The following is a 21,073-nucleotide window of genomic DNA, read 5'->3' as shown; positions in this document are numbered from 1 at the left end:
CGAGGACTGAAGCCAAGAATATTAACTCACTCCCCAATGTGAAGCACTTGGAGACCACAGCTGGATGACGTTGGAGAGGAGGAAAAAATAGTGTTATTAACGTATTTGGGAAAAGAGGCTGGATGCACAGAGAACATGTAGACAGCCACAAGTTGAGAGTCGTGACACATGACTACCCAGAAAACGTGTTGCTGGAACCAGCCCAGCACGCACCGGGGCACCGCATCAGAAAAGACAACCGTGCCATCTGACTGTCTACTGCAACACAGCTTCCTTCCTGGCAAACTTCGCTCGGGACGGCATCACCCACCTGCTCGAACCGCTTTCACTGCTGTCTGCTCTCCAGGTCCCCGGCGAGGACGTGCAGGGTGCTCGCGCCTGCAGAGCCTTGCAACGCTCATCCGCACGCCGGGCACTGCCTTCGCTCCCGGCCCGCTGCTCCGAGCCGTGCGGCTCCTGCCAGGAATGCACGCAGATGCCAAAACTTGCCCCGGGTCTTTTGAGGACATCCCCTCCCCAAACCAGCATGGGGACAGAGGAATGCCCAGGTGCACCCCGTGGGCACAGGGAGGAGCAGGGGCTGTTCTGTTAACAGGACACGCAAATAGCAAGTAAGGGACCAGAAATTCACACTGAGACCCTGTAGCTGAAGGCAGACACCCCTTTAAAAAGAAAAAAGGTTAAAAAATTAAAAGAAGAAAGACAGACCCACAAGCAGAAATATTCTGTGGATTGAAAAGCTCATCTGGGAGGGCAACATCACAGCGATGGACTGGGAGCGGTGCACCAGGAAGGATGCCGGCGGTCCTCCGACACAGCCAGGACATCCGCAGGACTCACCTGCCCGAGGGCTGGCACAGGCAACGCGGCCGCCTCTGCCCAGACCCTCCTGGGGTAACCCTGCCGAGAGGGGGCTGGACACCCCGGAGAAGCCCGTGGGGGTAAGATGGTCCCAAGAAAACATCTCCTCACCAGCAAGCTGATGGTCAAATGACAAGTGTAAATCACAAGCAGTAAATCGCAACAAGCATAGATCGCAACCAAGTACAAATTGGGAGAAATGAAGCCATGGGAGTTGCATGGCGCAGCTGGGTGTGAAGGAAATTGCGTTTCCTTCTGGTAGCTTTAAACGTCGCCTCCCAATTTCATAGAATCATTTAAGTTGGAAAAGACCTTTAAGATTACCGAGTCCAACCGCTACCCTAACCCTGCCAAGTCCACCACTAAACCATGTCCCTGAGCACCTCATCCACATGTCTTTTAAATACCTCCAGGGATGGGGACTCAACCACCTCCCTGGGCAGCCTCTTCCAGTGTCCGACAACCCTTTCGTGAAGAAATTTTTCCTAATATCCAATCTAAATCTCCCCTGGCACAACTTGAGGCCATTTCCTCTTGTCCTGTCACTTGTCACTTGGGAGAAGAGACCAACACCCACCTCCCCACAACCCCCTTTCAGGCAGTTGCAGAGAGCGATGAGGTCTCCCCTCAGCCTCCTCTTCTCCAGACTAAACAACCCCAGCTCCCTCAGCCGCTCCGCATCAGACTTGTGCTCCAGACCCCTCACCAGCTCCATCGCCCTTCTCTGGACACGCTCCAGCACCTCAATGTCCTTCTTGCCACTTCAGCGACTCCCCTCCTCCGCACAAACCCAGCCACCCCCCGGCCGCCCCCAGCCCATCGCTGCTCCGCTGGCAGACCCCTCCTCAGCAGTGCTGCTGCCCGCCCGAGGCACTGCTCGTGTCCTCTGCTCGGCCGGGGCGACCAGGGCTGCGCTCCAGCCAGGTAACAGCGTCCCACTGAGTAACAGAATAGCGTCCTCGTGTTATTGACATTATTTTCCATCTCATTTTATACATTCTGATGTTTTGTTCTGTATTTTAATGAGTGAGTCCTCATAAAAAAGCAGAGATTTTTCACAGCGGCGCTGACAAGGAAGCCTATGGGACTGCAGTTAATTTAAAATCCAGCAAGAAGTAGAAGCTGTCTGAATTTCCTCCTTTCAGTACTCATTGCCTGTATTTATCAACAAACTCCATCGGCCTTTGAAATCTCACAGTTTCCTCTAGTACAAAATAACTAAGCCAGGGACCAGCAATGCAGAGATGCGGAGTGACAGAAGCACAAAGACCGGCTCTGGAGGGTTCGCAGGGGCCTCAGAGCCCCAGGCTGTCCTGAATTAGGATTCTGGAAGACACGGAGAGCTGCTGCCTGGTCGCAGGCTGCCTGCTGCCGGCCACCCCCGGGGGCAGCGGCTCTGCCTCCCGCCGAGCCCGCTGCGGGGCAGGAGTCACGAGCCAACGCCAAGGGCATCGTCAGCTCAGGTAAGAGTAGGGACCAGCACTCACCCTGAAAGGCTGCCAGTCCGACTTGAACAACAGCATGAGTTTTTGCTATATTGTTGTCATTGCAGAGTCATTTTTAATGTGGATAATTTCTTTTCTCTTAGATGAAGTTCATGGCGTTGCTCTGCATAAGTGCCTAGTTTCCACATTAACCTCACACGAGGGGAAACCTAATGAAAGCACTCAAAACCCTTGAGCGTTAGCTCTGGTCAGCGGTCCGCTTCGCTTTACTCTCTCTATGTGTTTCCCCACTCCCGTCTCCCGTTCGGCCTTTGCTCCTCATCTCCATCATTCATCCTGCTGCTCTCAGCCCTGTACTATCAAAAAGACCGAAATGCTGTATGGGGCGGGAAAAACCCATAATGTGTTATTCGTACATCATTGTAACGTTTATAACATAAAGTTCTAACGTTTTGGACTGGCGAAACTGAAATCCCCTGCTAACAAAATCCCATTACAGTTTAAGCCCTTCTCCCCTCCTGTAGCCACCACCTGCTAAACACAAACATGTTGCGGAACCCCACCGACACTTGCCGTGACAGTATTCTGCTTGGGGTGACACGGTTTCTCTTCCCAAACCTCGCTTTGCCCTGCCAGCTCAGGGGGAGAGGGCATCAAGGAATTCTCCTTTGGGACACTCTCCATCCCCCCTGTTGCACTGGGACCTCACCTTGGCCAAAGACGTCAGATCCCACCAGCGTCCGTGCAAATTCCTCCTTTGGAAGACAGGTTCACCTTGATTTTGGCTGCTCACGCTGTCTTCCCCAAACCCAGATTCCCACTCCCAGTGGTCCCTTTACTCTCAGATAGTCTCCTAGACCAGCTCCGCTGCCTTATTGATGATCTCCTCTTCCAAAGGTCCTGCCTCGTGCAGCTCTGCCTGGACACGCCAGCGCTTCCCGTATCGCCCTTATGGACGTTGGTATGGCTTTTGATTTTTCAGGCCTTTCTGATGAATTTCTGTTATCTTTCTGAAACTCCCCTTCTGAAGCTGGCACAGTAAGTGTTTTCAGCGTCTCTCCTTCCTCAAGATGCTGAGCCCAGTAAAACTCTTGTCATTCACTACTCCGCGTTTTCTGAAAGGTGGCTACTTCCGTAACTCCGTGCACAGGCAGCACCAGCACGATGTGCAGATAAACGCAGTGCAGCCGCTCCTCCGATGCACTCTGGAGGCAGCGTCCCCGGGGGGATCGCCGACAGGGCGCGAGCCACCCCCCAGAGCTCCTGGCCTGGGACGCACGACCACGGGGCTCTCACCGTCAAGCCCTTCCCCACCGAAGAGCCACCCCACCACTGGGCTCTGGCAGCCCTCCCATTCCCACACTCCCAAGGCTTCGGGGTTTGTCTCCACAGCAGCTCTGGATCATGTCAGGCATTCGAACTTCAGCTCCTCAGACCCTGCCAAACCTTCTCAAATACTGCTCCAACCATCCCAGACCTAATCTCCTCTTCCACGTGTCAGATCAGATTTAATGCTAGCCCGTCGTGTCTCCTCACTTTACCATCATGCCAAGACCTTCCTCCACTGCTGGGCGCTCCGCTTCACCCGGAACAAAACAGCTCTCCAGGAGGGTCCTGCAAACTCCGCTGCCCTTCAGAAATCCTGCAGTGTAGTTTTCCAACACAAAATTCAATGTTTTAACCAACAGAATACGTGAAAGCCTGTCAAAACGCTCTGCTATTTATTCAGTGGTGAGTTATATTTATTGTAAGAGCTGCGTGCATCGCTCGCTCTCTTTGAACCACTGCGGATTTTTGTACGTATTGGGTAAGAACGCCCCGGCGGAAAGCTGGGACTATCGTCACGAGGGGCAGCCCTCCAGTCCTGGAGCGGGTCAGGCATCTGCAGCCCAGCGGAGGACAGCGCTCCGCCGGGCGCCTCCGCTCCTCTGATCTAGTCCCACTTTAATTTTGCTCAACTAAAATAAATACTCCTGAAGCTTCGCTGCTATCCCAAATTGACGGCATATATTCTTATGGGAACTTTGAGGCAAACAGAAAAAGCTATTACAGAGACAAACACGCCTGGCAGGGAGGTAATCTCACTTGAATATTGCTCAGATTCCCTCTTGGTTTATCAGAACTTAAAAGGCATTTGTCCTAGTTACCTCAGGCGCGTTTTGGCAGGCACGGAGGGGAGCAGCACGCCTCAGAGACGTTTTGTGGCGCGGGCAGTTACTCGCATGTTAGGTGAGACTCCGTCCTGAGAAGCCGTTCTGCCAAAGCAGGTTTCTCTCCTGCAGCGGACGGACGGCGGAGGGGAGCTGGCTCCGGGGTGCGTACGGGGTCTGCAGCGGGGGCCTGCCGGGAGCAGCCATGGCAGCCGCCCTGCAAGGGCCGGTGAGCCGGGAGCGAGGGCAGGGCACCGGCCCCACGGGCCGGGGCGCAGTCCCAGGGGACAAAGACGACGGGCCGGCAGGACGGTAATCCCGGGACGGCCAGGCAAGCCCTGGCAGGAGGCAGGTCCCAGCTCCCCAGCCAAGGGGCTGCCCCCGACGAGGCTTCCCGCACCCTCTTGACTCGGCGCCTGCCCGGAGCCGGACCCCGGCTGCGGCTGGGGCAGCCAGAGCCCCCAGCGAGGGGCAGGAGCACAGCCGGGGCGCAGAGATGAGGCCCTTCCAGCTGCTTTATCGACAAGTTTTCGGAGCCCGCTTTTCTCCTTTAGATGGGAGGGCTGGGCCAGATGACCCCCAGATGTCCTTCCAACTTAAATTACTCCGCAAGGCTGCACCTCCTCTGCAGACACCCCGTATTCGCTGCACAAGGTCTCCAGTCTGACAACTGGGGACTCACAGTCTCCTCACCACGCGTTTCCCCACAAAGCACCGTCCATCTAATTGCTTACTGGCGGAGTTGTCTTGGACTGTGGTGTCACACTAGCAGCAAGAGATCCCCTACCTACGGTCTTCACTATCCCACCCTAAAATAAAAGATCATACCCGAAGCGCTGGGCACGGTGCCAGCGTTGCTGCACGGCTCAGCGCTATCAGCCGAGCTGCCAACGGCGCAGAAGGACCGTGAGCAGCCCGGTAGCCCCAGGAGCATCCAGGGAAGCGGGTGGCCTGTGCATCACCCGCCTTCAGGCTCCCCCCCACCACCCCAGGGATTTATTTTTGAGAAGCGGCTGGAGGGGGACGGAGGCTACAGCCGAGACGCAGAGGGGACTCAAATCAACAGCTGGTGCCAAGCTGAAAACGGAGGCACAGAGGAGAGAATGAAACAAATTGTGGTAATTTCTTCTCAAATCCCTGATGCAGGTAGAACAAATCAAATGGATCTAACCCTTTGAAAAGCCAGGAAGGGAAAACAAATTGTCTAAGGCTTTTAATAAATAAATAAATAAACCAGTGACTTAGCACTTAGGGCAAAGATCTCATTCACATTGCTGAGGAAAAAAAGGGCTTGGGAATAGTGAATCAGTTCATATTGTTAAAAGTAATAATAAGAAAAAAGAGATTGGGACAAGGCATTTATTTTATTACTCCCCCCAAGGAGAGGTCAAGAATATTAGAAATAAAGTCCCCAGGTTCTGGTTGATGCAATAACTGCAGTTTTAGCAATTTCAGAAGAAGGATGTTTGTTCAAGGTGGCAACGTGCCAAGAATCTTCGGGGGAGGCGCTAGAAAAAGATGCTCTCCATCTTCACTTGCTGATGAAGAGCACTGAGCTCCGTGCAGTTTTTATGGGGAGTATCTGTCTGAAGAGGCCTCTACCAGCCAGCCGCTCGTCAGCAATTCCCATTCCCTTTTGCAGAGATGCTCGCGGATAGGACCAAAGGAGGAGGTGTTTCAGGGAGTGGGGAGGAAAAGCCCCGTTTCCTCAGCACATGTCCTGCTCTTTAGGCACACGCCACAGGCATCAGACAAGATACCGGGCTTGGCGGATATCCATGCTGATCCAGTGCAGTGTCTTACACTATGCCCCTCTGATGCTAGCTTATGGGACTTCGGGATCTATCCAGAGGCTACTAGGGAAGGATCAGGACACTGACTGTTCAGCAAGCCCTTGGACTACATTCATGACAATTTATTTTTATAGAGAAGGTGCAGAAGACAGCCATAGAAGCTCTTTCAGTGCTTTGATTCCAAGTGGCTGAAAATGTGAAGGCAGAGGCAATATTGGCAGGAACAATCAGGAACCGGTAAGTGTTCGGCACTTCTTAGGAAGAACGTGAGAGAGACCAGCAAAACACAAGCAATGCATTTTGAGGCCAACCTCTACACGTTCTTCAATCCTAGAGGCAAAGTTTCATGGAAGGTCAGCCCAGGGTGGGACAGGTGGGCTCCAGAGGTCCCTTTTAACCCAAATGATGATCCCATGATCGGGAAGGCAAAGGAAAAGGCAAAGGAAAACAGACTTCAGACCTGTCCCAACATGGAGGATGCATAAGCAGTGAAGTAAAAAACCAGCTAGACCATAAGACAAGCATTGACTTCAAACACGCTACATAAACCAGAAAACAGGAGTGATTGCTAGGGACAGATGTAAAGGAAAAGCACAAGCCAACAGAAGCAAACACCTGGACAGCACAAGCATGAGAGGAAATGCCACCATGGCGAGCAGCAGGTATTCACTCTGTAAATACACTGACAGCAAGAAAAAGATCCCAGGAACTGCTGGTAATTGTTGGTGCTCCTTTGGCTAACCGCAGAGCGGGATGAAACTAAAAAGACCAATGCGCTTAATACTGACTTGTCTTTAAATCAGAGATCAACCGTGAGATTTCAGAGGCAGAGTGTTAAGATCCTACCTGGAAACCAGAAGCAGGAATTAATTAAGAATATTTGGATATGCCTGACTACACATGTGGTAGGAAGTTTGAGAACAGATGGCAGCAATCTAAGAACACCTAAGGTCATCTTTGAAGGCTCACGTTACATAGAGTGTGTCCAAAAGAGTGGAAAATTGCAAATGGCCAAAAAGGGGGAAAAAGAAAAGCTGAAGAAATACCGTCACTTCACTTCTTGGAAAAAAACCATTGGAACACATAACAAGCTGAAGCGTTGGTGCTTGCCTAGAAGGAAGCAATGTGGTAACAGTCAGAAGGGATTTGTCAAGGACAGACGGCAAGAGGAGCTGGCTGCCGAGCAGCAGCCGCACACCTTGGCCTTCGCTGAGCTCCCCATAGCCCCACTGCTGCCCCGAGACCACCCGAGACCACCCGACCGCAGGGCGGGAGAACGACCCTCCGATGCCTCCCCATCCAAGGGTGGAGGTACCCAGGGGCTGACCCGGGTCCGTGCCTCCTTTAGCAAAAAGAATGACGGATTGGAGAAGATCCTTGCCAAATCTACAGGCACTACAAAGGGGCTGCAAACGACTCCAAAGAACAGGATTAGGGTTTAAATGGATCCTGATAAACTGAAGGTACTACATCTACGCAGGAATCATCAACCGCACAAGGATTCAGATAGGGAAACGCTGGTTATATAGTGGGTTTTGAGGGGGGGAAAAACGTGGAGGCTATCACACGCTGAATGTGAGTCACACATCACACCATTTCATAAAACGCAATATGATGAGCTATCAAAACTACAGCCTGAAAAACATGCAATGCAATTCTGCTGCCGCACTCCTCTGCTGCTGTGTGCCTGCTCCGGGCACCGCACTGCCGGGAAGGAGTGGGACGGCGGGAGCCTGGAGAGGAGCCATGGCAGGAGCTGGGAGAAGACGGACCTTTGGGAAGGGCAGCCAGCGGAGGCTAACAGCTGACAGAAGAGACGACACCAAGGAAAACACGGCAAGCAGTCTTCAGCGTGCGCACGACTGCTGTGAGGGGGAAGCGAGCGAGCTCCTCGCTATACCTGTGCAGAGTAAACGTGGCGTAACAAACTAGAGGAAGAAATATTTGGATCAGACATTAGAAAACTTCCTAGTGGTGTGGACAGGAGAGAGGCAGGAGTGAGGAAAATGCCAGGGCACATCTGTCACCAGGGTTTCCCAAGAACAGGCAGGATGAGCACAGCCGGTATTCTGTGGGTTAGACCCTTCCCTCTGGTCTGCCCTGGACCCCTGATGATCCACAGCACAACCGGGGGGTTCAGAGCCAACTGCACTGGCAACAGCCACCCCCAGGGCTTGCTCCCGGGAGTGGGTTATTAGCACAAAGGCAGCCGACCACCAAAAGGCATTTGGGGACATGCCGTGTGAGGCTCACCCAAGCCACGCTGGGGTGGATTAACCTCGGGCATCAGCCAGGTCCTTTGCTCCAGGATCCGTGCAGCCCTGTTCATCCCACTCGAGCGAGGCTCCTGGCCACGGTCCATCCCTCGTCGCAAGGGTGGTCCACCCCGGGCTCGCACCCACCACCCCTGCTCCAAGCTCTGACCCGTGCTCCCACGCTCAGCCTCCCCCGGCCGGCCAGGACCTCCACTCAGCCTCTGCGGAGGTCAGACAGCCGCAGCCCACGGGAGGACTCAGCCACCAGAACCATTGGCGTGGCTGAAGTTGTGAGAGCAACACGGACAAATAACTGCTCCTGCTGTCAGCGTGGCTGAGCACCAGCGCTGAGGCTACCGCCGGGCAGTCCACAGGCGCACGAGGTGCATCTGCGCATCGTTTCTGGAAAAAATGAAACGCTAATGCGAAACTAGTTTTCATTTAAATTCTCTTTGCCATCCTGAATATATTTGCAAAACAATGGGAATTTTGCTGGGAGTTTTCGCCCTCAGAATAAAGAATTTTGGGGCAACATTGCAGACACTAAATTTTCTTTATATTTACTCTAATAAAAATCTGACCCAGAATCAATTTTTCTGCAAGACTTTTCAGGGAAGATGTGAGAGGACTCCATGTGTTTATGGATGCCTTGTCACTTACCACAATGTGAAGGCTTTCTTGTTTGAAAATAAAGCATCCCTGGGAACTGAGTATTCAGATGAGATAGGGATCACTGCACCGCTCTTCCCCAGCCCCGGAGTAAATAAAAGCTCTGTCAAAAACCAATACAAACACGCTGGGAACCGACCGGGAGGGTGATAAGGCCGAACAACAAGTGAAAGGAATGCTGCGTCCAACAAAATACCACTATTAATTAGCTGCTCTAAGCACTTGTTAGCACACAGCTTCACGCTGAACAGCAACGGTGCACGCATACATCTGTATAATTTAAAAGAGTATCAGCCATGCGACTCAGAGAGCGGCACCCACCCAGCACCCCCGGCCATCGCGGGGTGGTGGTGATGCAGAGGCAGCCGCAGGAAGGGCGCGCGCGGCAGAGCCGCGGAGGCAACGCAGGGGCAGCTGCGGGAAGGGCCGGCAGAGCTGACACCCTCCCAAGGCATCGCCGGGAGCCCCCGCGGCTGGGACGGGGGGAGCAGGCAGGAGGCCCCCCGGCCCCTCTCTGCTCCTCCAGGATTTTCTGGCCGCCCCGGCAGCGCTGCTCTCCGAGGAGCACCGTCTGGTGACAGCCAGCCCTACACAGGAACGTCCCTTTGGCGCTGCCCTGCTCACAGCCCCGGGCAGCCAACCCCTGTCCACCACACAAGTGACACGAGGGGACGCGAGATGGCGGCTATCGGGCTCAAACCCCACTGCCTGATCAACAGCCTTTGCTTTTCCTCCCCTCTGACTTATCACCCCTGGTTCTCTCACGGCACTAAGACCACCTCTGTACGATCCTGACAGCTCTGAACTTGCCAGTGTGTACCAGCCCCTGAAGACGCAGGCTGCATGCGTGTGACTTTCACTTGCCCCAGCCTCAGTGTAATGAATTTCATTATCCTCCTATCCCTGCAAACATATACAAGTCTCTGAAAATAATGGAGTAAAATGCACTTTTATATGCATTTCTTAAAATGCGTTTGGCTAGGAATAATTAAGCCACAGAATCACAGAATCACTAAGGTTGGAAAAGACCTGTAAGACCATCAAGTCCAACCATCAACCCAACCCCACCATGCCCACTAAACCATGTCCCGCAGTGCCACGTCCACACGTTCCTTGAACACCTCCAGGGATGGTGACTCCACCACCTCCCTGGGCAGCCTCTTCCAGTGTTTCACCACTCTCTCAGGAAAGACATTGTTCCTAATATCCAGCCTAAACCTCCCCTGGTGCAACTTGAGGCCATTTCCTCTTGTCCTGTCACTTGTCCCTTAGGAGAAGAGACCAACACCCACCTCACCACAACCCCCTTTCAGGCAGTTGTAGAGAGCGATGAGGTCTCCCCTCAGCCTCCTCTTCTCCAGACTGAACACCCCCAGTTCCCTCAGCCGCTCCTCATCAGACTTGTGCTCCAGACCCCTCACCAGCTCCGTTGCCCTTCTCTGGACGCACAAGCCACCTCCAGCAATCCTTCAAAAGTTTGCACAAGCAGGAGACAGAAGAAAATGGGGCAGCCACTCACTCCAGCAGCACTTGGCAGCAGGACAAAGAGGCAACTGCCGCCTTCTACCCTTTCCGGGTACTTGCTGAGCTGCCCCGGGCAGCACGGCGAGCAGCCTTCCCCTGGCTTCAGCCCAGAGCCGGCTAACCCAGGCGCACACACTCAGCAGGTATTTCGGAGGTCTGTGCACCAAGTCTGAGAGGAGCCCCAAGCCTGCAGCGGCATCCCACCCCTCCCGCACTCGGCAGGGAGCAAACGGGCTGACGTGGGACCGACAGACGGGGCGGCAGCTACCCCGGTCGGAGCCACCGGCTCCTCCAGCGGCACTGCAAGCCCCCCTTGTGCTGGTGCCCGCAGCAGACCCCAAGGCGCCCAGCCCCTCCATGCCCAGCCGTGCTCCCGCTCTCCCCCCGCCGGGAACTGCCCGGCTGGGTAAGGCTCGACTCGTCCCCAGCTGCCCTCCTCCTGCCTTGCCATCAGGTGCTCCGGGTAATTTTGAGAATACTTCCAAAAACTTACTGATTATAAAAGCCCACAGTATTTTTTTCACCCACACCAACCTCCTAATGCTTTTATAATCATACTGTGCTTCTGGCTTCAGCAAGTCCCAAGGCAGTGAACTCCTGAACTAACTGCAGGGTCGAGAACAACCACTGTTCCGTACTGCTTTTGAGTGTGCTGGCCATTAATTTCATTGCATGCCCCTTTCTCCTTGTGCCATGAAACAGGCGGAGGTTCCCTATTTCCCTCTGATAAGCCATACAGTATTTTCAATATTTTTAACATATTTCCTCCTATTCATCTTGTTTCTAAGGTAACAATCCCGCTCTTCTAAATCTCTCTTCAAAGCAGAGATTTTTTTTTTCCTCATTCCTGATCATTTGCACCGCATCTCCAAAACCCTTTAACTCACACTGTTCTTGCTGAGTGGTAGTGCCCAGCCTGGTATGCAGCACTCTGAGGTGCCATCGTTGATTTTGACCAAGGTGTTAGGCTGTTTTCTGTATTATCGTCCACCACGCTGTTGGGTCCTCTAATATCGCTGCATCTTGTACTGAAGTTGCCCATTGAGCAGAGGCCTCCATTGAGCTGTTTAGAAACATCCTGCAGCTTCTCCTGAGTTAAAGTATTAATTACGAATCCTAGTAGGTACCTGAGTGGTTCAATTTTTTTCTCTTCTAGTAGCTATTTTACATTTATTGTCATTATTTTTTATTCACTGACATGTCTCTTTTGCCCCAAATTCTTTAGGATTGCCTCAAAGGGCCTCAGAGCTCTTTCTGGTATGGAGTCAATGCAATGACTGGTATGGAGTCAATGCTGGCATCTACAGACTGGTTCTTCAGCGCTCAAACCCATTTCTCAGTCATTAGTGAACACAGCTATAACCCGCACCTGGTACCCACTCTTCAAACTCGCGCTCTGGCCTCACGGTATCAGAGTTTCTCATTAGCCCTTTCTGAGCGGACGCTGCTTTACATCAGCCGTGGCTGCGGTCGCTCTCGCCTCTCCACTAACAGAATGCTTCAGAAAGCAAAGCCCGGACCCTCGGCGACAAACGCTCTCCAGCAGCACCTGTCTGAGGGGAGCAGCGCTCATCCTCCTGGATCAGAACGGGTGTCCATGCCTGGCTTCCGGCCAAAGGCAAGCACCGGCAGTGGCGAGCAGTATCGGAGCCAACATTTGCATTGTACATGGCCAGCGACGCAGAGCACTGAGAGAACGTGAGGTCCGTGTTGCTCCCACGCCTACGGGCCACCAAAACCTCCCAATGAACAAGGAAGGCTTCCCCACGTGGCTCGGCAGGTCGGGCGAAGGCGCTCCCGGCCCCGGTGGGTTCAGCAGAGCAATGCCACCACCTGGGCCCGCAGGCAAATACCGATAACCGCAATAACCACAGGTCGGTTGGGACGCATTAGGTGTTGGCTTATCTGCAACACGCCACCTCGAAGTGCTAGTTTTCAAGAGGCATTCATTGTCATAGCAACGACAAGCACAACACGGCATTGACGTACTTACCGTTTTTCTGAGACGCGAGATTAGACCGAGGACTGGGGAGAAGATCGAGGAAAAAACCCCTCGGAGCTTGCTCCGGGCCCCGGCCAGCCCCGCTCCCCACGGCGCACGGACAGGGAGACACAGGGCTGCATTGGGCTCCGCCGGCCTTCCTGCTCCCCACCCACTGCCCGGGGTCCCGCGGGTGCCCGGCCCCGTGCGGGTGGTGGGGCTCCAGTGGGTGCCGAGGCACGCGCCAGCCGTGGCACAGGGCGGCCTCGCTCTGCCTCCCCTCGGCCCCTTACCTGGCCTTGCTGCGGCTGCTCCTCCGGAGTGTGGGCAGGTCAGCCTCCTTCTCCTCCTGCACCCGCTGCAGGGACGGGGAGCGGCTGTGGGCGCTGCGGGCGCTGCCGGAGCTCGCCAGGCTGCCGTCCCCCGCCGCGGCCCCCGCCGCCGCCTCCTGCATCTGCGCCAGCAGCTGTGGGGGCAGGCTGCGGAGCGAGGGCACCGGCGAGTAGGACGCCCGGCTCTCCGCCTTCAGGTTGTTGTCGCTGGCCGAGCGCTGCAGTATGCGCGGGGAGGAGAGGCCACCGGCACCGAGGATCCGTCTCCGCTTCGTGTAGCTGGGCGTCTCTCTGAAAGGCACTGCAAAAGAGCCGGGAAAGCGGCATTAGCTACCGGGCACACGGCGCAAAGCCAGCGTCGGCTGGCCATGCTCAGGCTGGAAGATGGCGGCAAAGCAGGAGGGCTGGGAGAGCACGCGGAGCTGGGCAGGGAGGGCAGGAACGACTAGGACAGAGGAGGACGCAGCTCCACCTGCTTCCAGCTCCTCTCCCTGCACCACCCAGGGGAAACCGCCCGAGAGCACGCGGGGCAGGCAACACAGACCACAGCACGCGGGCGTGGGGAGGATTTGGAGATGGCATCTCGGGAAGCACCGAGGAGCGCTGCCGGTGGGGGAGGCAGTGCCGGCAAGGGCGGCTGGGGAGGGCGCGTGGGGCACCAGCAGGACCGCTGCCAGCCCGGCTCCAGCTGCCACCCCGGTTTGGAGGCGGTGAACGTGCACGGGACACTGACGCTGGCAGTAACCCCGGCCACCGCGTACTCTTCTGTTTCAGAGGCAGGGAAGGCCTAAATCTATAGCTTCAAGCACAGGCCAAGTGCAAGCCTAGAAAATACAACGCACAGAATAAAATACCAGCTACTCCCTGCCCGACCTTGCCCTCTACCTAACCCTCGGAGCGTGCAGAAGAAATGGATGGCACAAAGCCACCCGAAGATGCAAACTCCTGCCTCTGCCTGCAGCTCTGCAGAGGGAGAAGGAGTGGAAATAGGGAACCCGACATGGTCATGGGGGAGAGAGCTCTGCTGCAGCGATGGCACATGCGCCACAGAGCCGCAGCGCTGCAGGTCTCAGGTCGGGAAAGATGTATTTTCCTACATTTTGTTTAATGAATCCAGTTCCATCCTGAAGCTTAACATGCTTAAAGTTTGTCTGACGCGTGGCAACGTCCAGCGGGGAACCCAGAGTCGACAACATCCAGCCCATTTCTGGTGCAAACGTAGCGGCAAAAGCAAGGGGATGGGTAAAGCACGCAGAGGTCTCCTGCGCTCCGGCTCAAAGGCACGCTCAGAAGCGGTGTGAGCCCGCTCACAGGGGACCTCTCGCCCCGTCCACATTCGAGAATCCCCTGGCTTCCCGCTTCCAACGCCACCCCTCCCACGGCAACTTGCACGAAGGCACATGAGCCCTGAATGCGCTCCACCAGCCACCGCCACGGGGCTGCAGAGGATGGGAGCAGGCGGGGGCCGGGCAGGACACGGCCCGACGCTGAGCGAGGCCTCAGACCTGTGTCATCCTTGACGGAACACCTTGAAGGCACCTCCCAGCTGTGCTGCGCGGCCGCGCTCGGAGTATTTTTCCAAGGAATATTTTAGGTTGAAAGTACAAGAATTTCAGGCTCCTGTAAATCTTCCTGTTGCCATAGCAACGCGATGCATTTGTTCTCTGATGAGTTTCAACCACATGGTGGGGGAATTTCTGCCGGCAGCATCGGCGCTCCCCGCAGCGGCTCAGCCCGGCTCCCCAGCCTCCCGCTGCCGGCCACCTGCCCACGGACTCGGTGCTGCCAGCGTCCCGCGTTCAGGCCACCCCGACAGCAAAAACGGGTCAAAATGGTCACCCAGAGGCCACCGGCAAAGAGGGACGTCAGAGGGAAAGAAGCAAAGCCTGGGCAGTGGGCGTGATGCAGTCCCTGGGGTAACACGTGCTGTGGATTCAACGTCTGGGAGTTTGCAGGACTGTAGCACGCAGGACACCGATGTCCTACCAATGCAACACGCCGGAGAGGAAGCCATAGTCAGGGCTAACTACAACCGTGTCACAGGCAGTGCTGAACAGGTTTGCTTGATGAGGACCGCCGACCTGAGTTCATGTGTCATCCAGACATGACAGATCTCCAGGAGACATTTCATTTTGTACTACAACGCTTCTCATAGAAAACCACTTTAGAACGTCAGACAAGCAAACATTAACTGGATGCATGTCATGGTAACTGGCAGATCTAAAAATTATTAGAAATTGGAAACTGGAAACACAAGGAAGTTTCTTGCTAGTCTCAAAGAGCCAAGTCAGTAACTTTACGCATGGTTCTTGGAAAAAAGTACAGAATTACTTTTAATACAAGTGCCAGACGCTGCCCAGTGATAAAAACGTATCAGTTAGTAGCCTGAATACCTTTCCAAACCAAAGGCCAAGGCACGTACTGGTCAAGTGAGTACATCCACGGTGGGCTTCCAGGGACCAACACCTTGGGTGAAAGCAAGCCATCACGGGACTGTAACCTGAGAAAGGCCGTGAGCTCACAGCATCAACCAAACACAAGCTCAGCAACATTCTGCCAGAACAGAGTCAATCTGAGCCTGTTGCATCTAAGCTGGGGAATAGCAACACCCCAGCGAGGGGGTCTCAGCAGTGCTCCATCAGCAGGCAATGGCACAGCTGGAGAAATGCCAAGTTTGGATCTGCACCGTGTGAGAATTTTGGTAAACAGGAAATATTCAGCAAGACAAAAATTCAAGATCTAGAAAGATCTGCCTGGACCGCTCTTCCCCCCACCCTGGGAGAAGCCAGGAGCAGCAGTCAGCCCTTTGCCGATGACCAGTGCCACCCGCACTCCGCACCAGCTGCTCAGGCAGAGTCCACGCTGCGCTCCCCGCTACGCACACCCATTACTACGAGGAGGCAAATGGGCCACTCAAAGCACCAGAACTACAGCCAGACCCGTGCTGAGGGACCGGTCTGGTTCATCGCTCCTCCGTGCGCGACTGGGGTCAGCATCATTGGTCTTGACACCAAACCAAGAGGGAAAGAAACAGAAAAACAAGAGTGCAACGATGAAAACTTCAGACAGCAGGAGTTGGCCTGGCCTTGCTTTAGTGTGTTTTATAAATTAATTATTACTTTCTTGATATTAATTGCTTAAAAAAAATCATAACTGTATGTTGAACTGATCATATGCAAGCTTACTGTAAAATAATCCTATCAGCAAGCTGCTTTTACCAAGCTGACAAACAAAAAGGAAAAAAGAAAGAAAACAAAAAAAAGCAGAGATTTATCTTGCAAGGGAAGAAAGAAGCACAGCAGGCAGGAGATCCAGTTGGTCTGTGCTGGATGTCCTCTGCTCCTGGTTGTCTTAGCTCAACTGAAAAGCAGTAAGCCTGTCCCAGCCCCTGCTCTCCACACCGTGACTAGAACAGACTTCACACCAGGGGGATGTCGAATGGGTCAGGGCCAGGTTTGGAGGGGGAAGATCGGCACGGTTCGTGGCAAGACATTCACAGCAAGCGCCAATTATTGGGCAATGAGACACAAACAGGTTGCTCAAGGACTCACCGGTAAAAAGGAAGGTGCTTTATAATTCTTGACACAGGTCAGGGCAAGTGCTTTAATTTAGCCTGTCAAATAAATTACCTGGTCACCCATTTCCACACTCTATGCAAGAGCAGTCATCACCTTATGTATTCAAAGTGCTCTCTCCCAACACTAAAATTATAGCATCCACCTTAAAAACAAAGAAAAAAACAACCTCTCTCTCAGATTCACATCAGAGAGGAAGAGCAGAGTGGCTGGAGAAAGCAGCCCAGGACCGCTCTGCTACCGACTAATCCATTCATCATAACGACAAGTATAAGAGTCCCTGAAGCACAACATAACATAGCATTTACAGGGGTAAACGAGAAGGTATCCAGGTCACACAACAGGTTGCAAAGCCAAAGTTTCCCGAGTATTTAATTCCAGAACTCCAGAGGACAGTATTATAGCTGCAAAGGTATAGTCTCTTGAAGGACAGGACATACCTGCACTATCTGCGTAATTTGAATTTGGTCCCCAGTGCACAGTAACCACACGCGAGGGGGGATTCAGACAGCCTGTTTTATTTGCCAAAGTGGGATTTAGGGGCAAGGGAGTCACACGAGTCCCAAAAATGAGTGACAAAGCCTGCTTCCCAGCACTATCACAGGAGCACAGACTTTCAGCTGATATGCATTTAGCCTGCAAAGTTCCCTAGGCTCTCAGGTGTCCAAACGTGCTCTGATGTCTCCCGACCCAAGCAGCTGCAGCCAAGGACCCAGGGTGTCTACTCTGGCACATAGACGAGATCTCAGGGGGACTCAGTAAAGCCCTCGGGAGCCTCAGAGCAGAGGTACAGGTGATGGAAACCTCACTTTGTTTAATGAATGCTGAGCTTCTGGCACCTGGACTGCCTCGGGGCCCGTTTCAGGGCCACTGTGCGGCCAAGAAGGCAACTGGACCAAGATCAGATGTTTCTACAGAGAGATCTAGAAATGACAGTACGTGCCTGGGAAAGCCTGGCTTTCACTGAGAATGCCAATGAGCAGACATCCAGGCAGCTTCACAGGAGGAGGGCAATCAGCAATACAGCTTCTGCTCGTGTGAGCGATACAGGACTTCTCTCTCCAGATGCTCCAGAGCTTTTCCAAAGCCCTCATCTAAGCACAGACTTACATCCAGCCAGTCTGGAAGCTCTGTCATGCAGATACAGCTCAAGCCTGGGTCTTCCTGGACAGAAATTATATATATTTAGAGAGACACAACCATGTTCTTAGCCATGATACACAAGAGATGGAGACAGCAATGGAGACGAAATCTGTTGCACGTGGCAGAAACACGGAAGAGAAGATTGTCTGTGCCACAGCCAGATGGCAAAAAGGACAGGAGAGACACCCACACTGCATGGGATGTGGGCTGGGGCAAATCCGCAAAGCAGATCCTGAAGCAAAAGATGAACTGGTGGAGGCAGTTTGCTCTTGAAGGGTGCTAGGGGTGCACTCATTTGCACGACAAAGTCCAGCAGGACATCAGCATTTGGCACAGTCACAAGGACAGCAAAGGCACCAGGAACACGTCCGGGAGCTGCAGCAGACAGAAAATCAAGGCCACCACATACACGGAGCAGCGATGCAGGCAAAGGACGACCGCAGTCTGCACTGACAGCAGAGCCCCGCTCAGTGCTGGACCCCTCTAGACATCCTCTTACCACTGTTCTTAAATTGGCCTTTCCTAGGAGAGGTAAGCAAGGGACCAACAACCCTAACGTGACTTGCTGTTTACTTCTCTCCCTGGGGGAGCACCGTCTGTTCAAAAGCAAAAGTCTTGGGGAAACCCTCTGTTGTTCTGAGGGAGATGTGTGAAAGACAAGAACTTCCTACTCAGGTTGGAAGCGCCGAATTAACCGTAACTCTTTGTTTTGAGCAGCACGGTTCAGAGGCTTGGCTCCCTAACAGGGAACAACACACAGACCAGCCACAAGGCTCACAACAGCCGAATTACATTTGTTTAGCTACCTCCAGGTCTCCAGAATGTGCAACAATCCCAGGCCCATTTAATGTCTTAAAAAGGCAGGAGGACCTCGCCTCTGCGCGCGCTGTCCTGCGGGACGGCCGGTGTGCAGCTCCTGCACCGTGCGGTGAGGATGCCGCGATGCCGCCTGCCCCGCTGGCTCTCACTCTGATGGCCAACCTCCTCCAGCACAGCAGAGTGGCTTCATTCAGCCAAAAATTAGGTCACCCTCAGCTTTAGAGAGAGCTTAGTCCTCTTCCGTTCAGAAGGACGTTGAGCAAGGTTCCTTCATGCCGCTCTCCCTGTTGCATCCTCTGTGCGAGCCCCGGCTTGTCGCTGAGGTGGGACCCTGCCCCGTCCCCTGCGGGCCGCTGTCACAGCGGTACAAAGGACCGAAATCACACTCCTCGCCAGAAAGAAGGTAGCTGAAAGGGAGGGCTGGAGAGGTCTCCCGGCAGGCTGGGGATCTGTTGCAGGACACGAGACATGTCTTATCCAACAGCTTCCCAACGCCAGAAGGCAGAGGCACCCCCCCACCACGTCCCCTCCCACCTGCACTGGGTGCCAGCCCCAGGCGTCAGACCAGCCCGCCAGCTCCACTCGTCAGCCTCCGAGAAGGCACACACAGCAAAATAAAAGTAATGAATAGCCGTGCGGGAGTAGTTTTCTCCTGGGTCAGTGAAAACCAGAGCCATGCAAGAGCTAGGAGCAGGAAAACGCACAGGAGTAAGGTGGACCAGTGGGCAAGACCCTGCCCAGGCCAGGAGCCGAGGCCGGCACAGCCCTGTCCTAGTGCCAGGGAACCGCAGGAGGAACGACAGCCGGCAGCAGCGCCGGGGCTTCCTGCCTCCGGCCGAGCTATAGCAGCAGCTGGGAAGCGGCTTCATTACGCCGTCGTCGCAGGGCTGGGGACCACCTTGCTGGCATTCAGGGAAGCCCCCACAAGCTAACAGCAGACAGGGAAGCAGCCCGGTCTGGCTATCCGCGTCCTTGGCAGAGGCAGTCGAGAGGTTTGGGAACAAGGCTCGGAGAGGGTGGGTTCCCCCCCGGGGAGCGCGGTCCCCAGCCAGAGCCAGGGCAGCCAGCCCAGCGCGGGCAGGGGGACACGGGCACCGTCTCCCGCGGTCTGGGGGAGCAGAGTGCCCAGCCAGGGCACAGCTCCTCTTCCCCCAGCCTCAGAGCGGGGACTGGGTGGCAGGAAGAGACCTTGGACATGGCATGAGACCTGAGGAGCTGCTCCCCAGCTGGGGTCTGACGCGCCAAACCTCAGCGTGGAGACTCAGGCTTTGCCCGGGCACTTTACTCGTAACACCAGGTTATAACGGGAAGAGGCGATTTGCCTTGGTTTGGCAGGTGAACTCCGCAGCAGGAGGCTGCGATGTGCTCTGGCCTGCCGCGATGGCCCAGACCACCGACACGAGTCCTGAGGCACACTTCGGCCAGCCCCGCAGGCTGCACGGCCGGCTTCTCCCTGCTCCTCAACCCGCCTGAAGCTGGTAATAATAACGATAAACCGCTGAGCCTGAACTCCAGCCACCAAGTGCCAGAAACAGGGCGGTTTCAGGCTGCTGCCAGATAGCCAGTTCGGATGAAGGCGTCCCCTCCCCATCCCACTGTCCCCACTGGGGAAGGGAGGGACACGAGAGCAGCAAAGAAAAAAAACTTTGTGCAGTTCATACAATCAGCTTTGAAGATTCTTTTCTATACCTTCTCAAGAGTTTAATCAAAGTATGTTTACTGGGTTTCTCGCAGCAAAATGAATCACTTCAGTTACCATGACAGCGCTGCTCGAAGCAGCACAACTGTGCCCCAGCCAGCCTGGTTCATCTGACGCTCCCGCGTTCGCTTTCTGCCCTGCAGAAGGGGAAACGCAGGGCTCTCCCCTCGAAAACGCCTCTCGCCACTCAGGTGCGGCGGGAGCGGGACGCAGCCAGGGCTCCCCAAGGAGCTCCCGGCCCCGAGATGCTGCGCTGGCACCCGGACCACGCTCCAAACAACCCCGAGCTGCAGGCTAATGAACCAAAGTGTAATCAACGCTCAGAGGTTATTTAGATTTGCTGGCTCCATGTTAAATATTCATGTAAAAGAGCAAAAGCACACGGAGTGCAAATGTCTCCACAGTTCCAAGCTGAGAGGCCACATTTACATTTTAATAGTGGAAAATTACAAAGCAAACTGGAGAAGGCGCATAGCATCTCCCCTCATGCGGCACGCAGCAGATTATACCCGGGCTTCTCTCCCATGCAGGAGAGAGAGGCTACTCCAAGAGACCTTCCAGGTATTTTATTTCCTGGGAATGAAAACTAAAGGAAAAGGATGAGATGACGAGGCAGACCAGAACCTCTCGGCTCCAAAGAGGGAGCTGGCAATTTACCTCGGTACTGAGAAGTAGTCCACTGAACGGAATTATAGCCCCATGGTATTTTTTTAATTAAAAAAAAAAAAAATAAATCCTCCAACAATTTCTCCAGCCACCTCCATTTGCCTCTCAGCTACCGATCTTCAACCTCACGCTGCACCCCTGGACGCAGCCCCTTCAGAGCC

General features: G+C 54.3%; 1 protein-coding gene across 1 annotated transcript in view; it reads right to left on the bottom strand.

The window, feature by feature from the left end:
- The window catches only part of SHANK3 (SH3 and multiple ankyrin repeat domains 3), a 358,709-nt gene that overhangs the window by 222,815 nt on the left and 114,821 nt on the right, over positions 1 to 21,073 (bottom strand). Inside the window, exon 11 of the mRNA XM_059816355.1 lies at positions 12,972 to 13,311. Within this exon, the coding sequence (XP_059672338.1) occupies positions 12,972 to 13,311 (340 nt within the window). The remainder of the gene's footprint in view (positions 1 to 12,971; positions 13,312 to 21,073) is intronic.

Source organism: Gavia stellata, chromosome 4 (genome assembly GCF_030936135.1).
Source record: "Gavia stellata isolate bGavSte3 chromosome 4, bGavSte3.hap2, whole genome shotgun sequence".
Classification (NCBI taxonomy): Eukaryota; Metazoa; Chordata; class Aves; order Gaviiformes; family Gaviidae; genus Gavia; species Gavia stellata.
The sequence above is the reverse complement of the archived record's forward strand: the minus strand, read 5'-3'. Positions and strand labels throughout refer to the sequence as shown.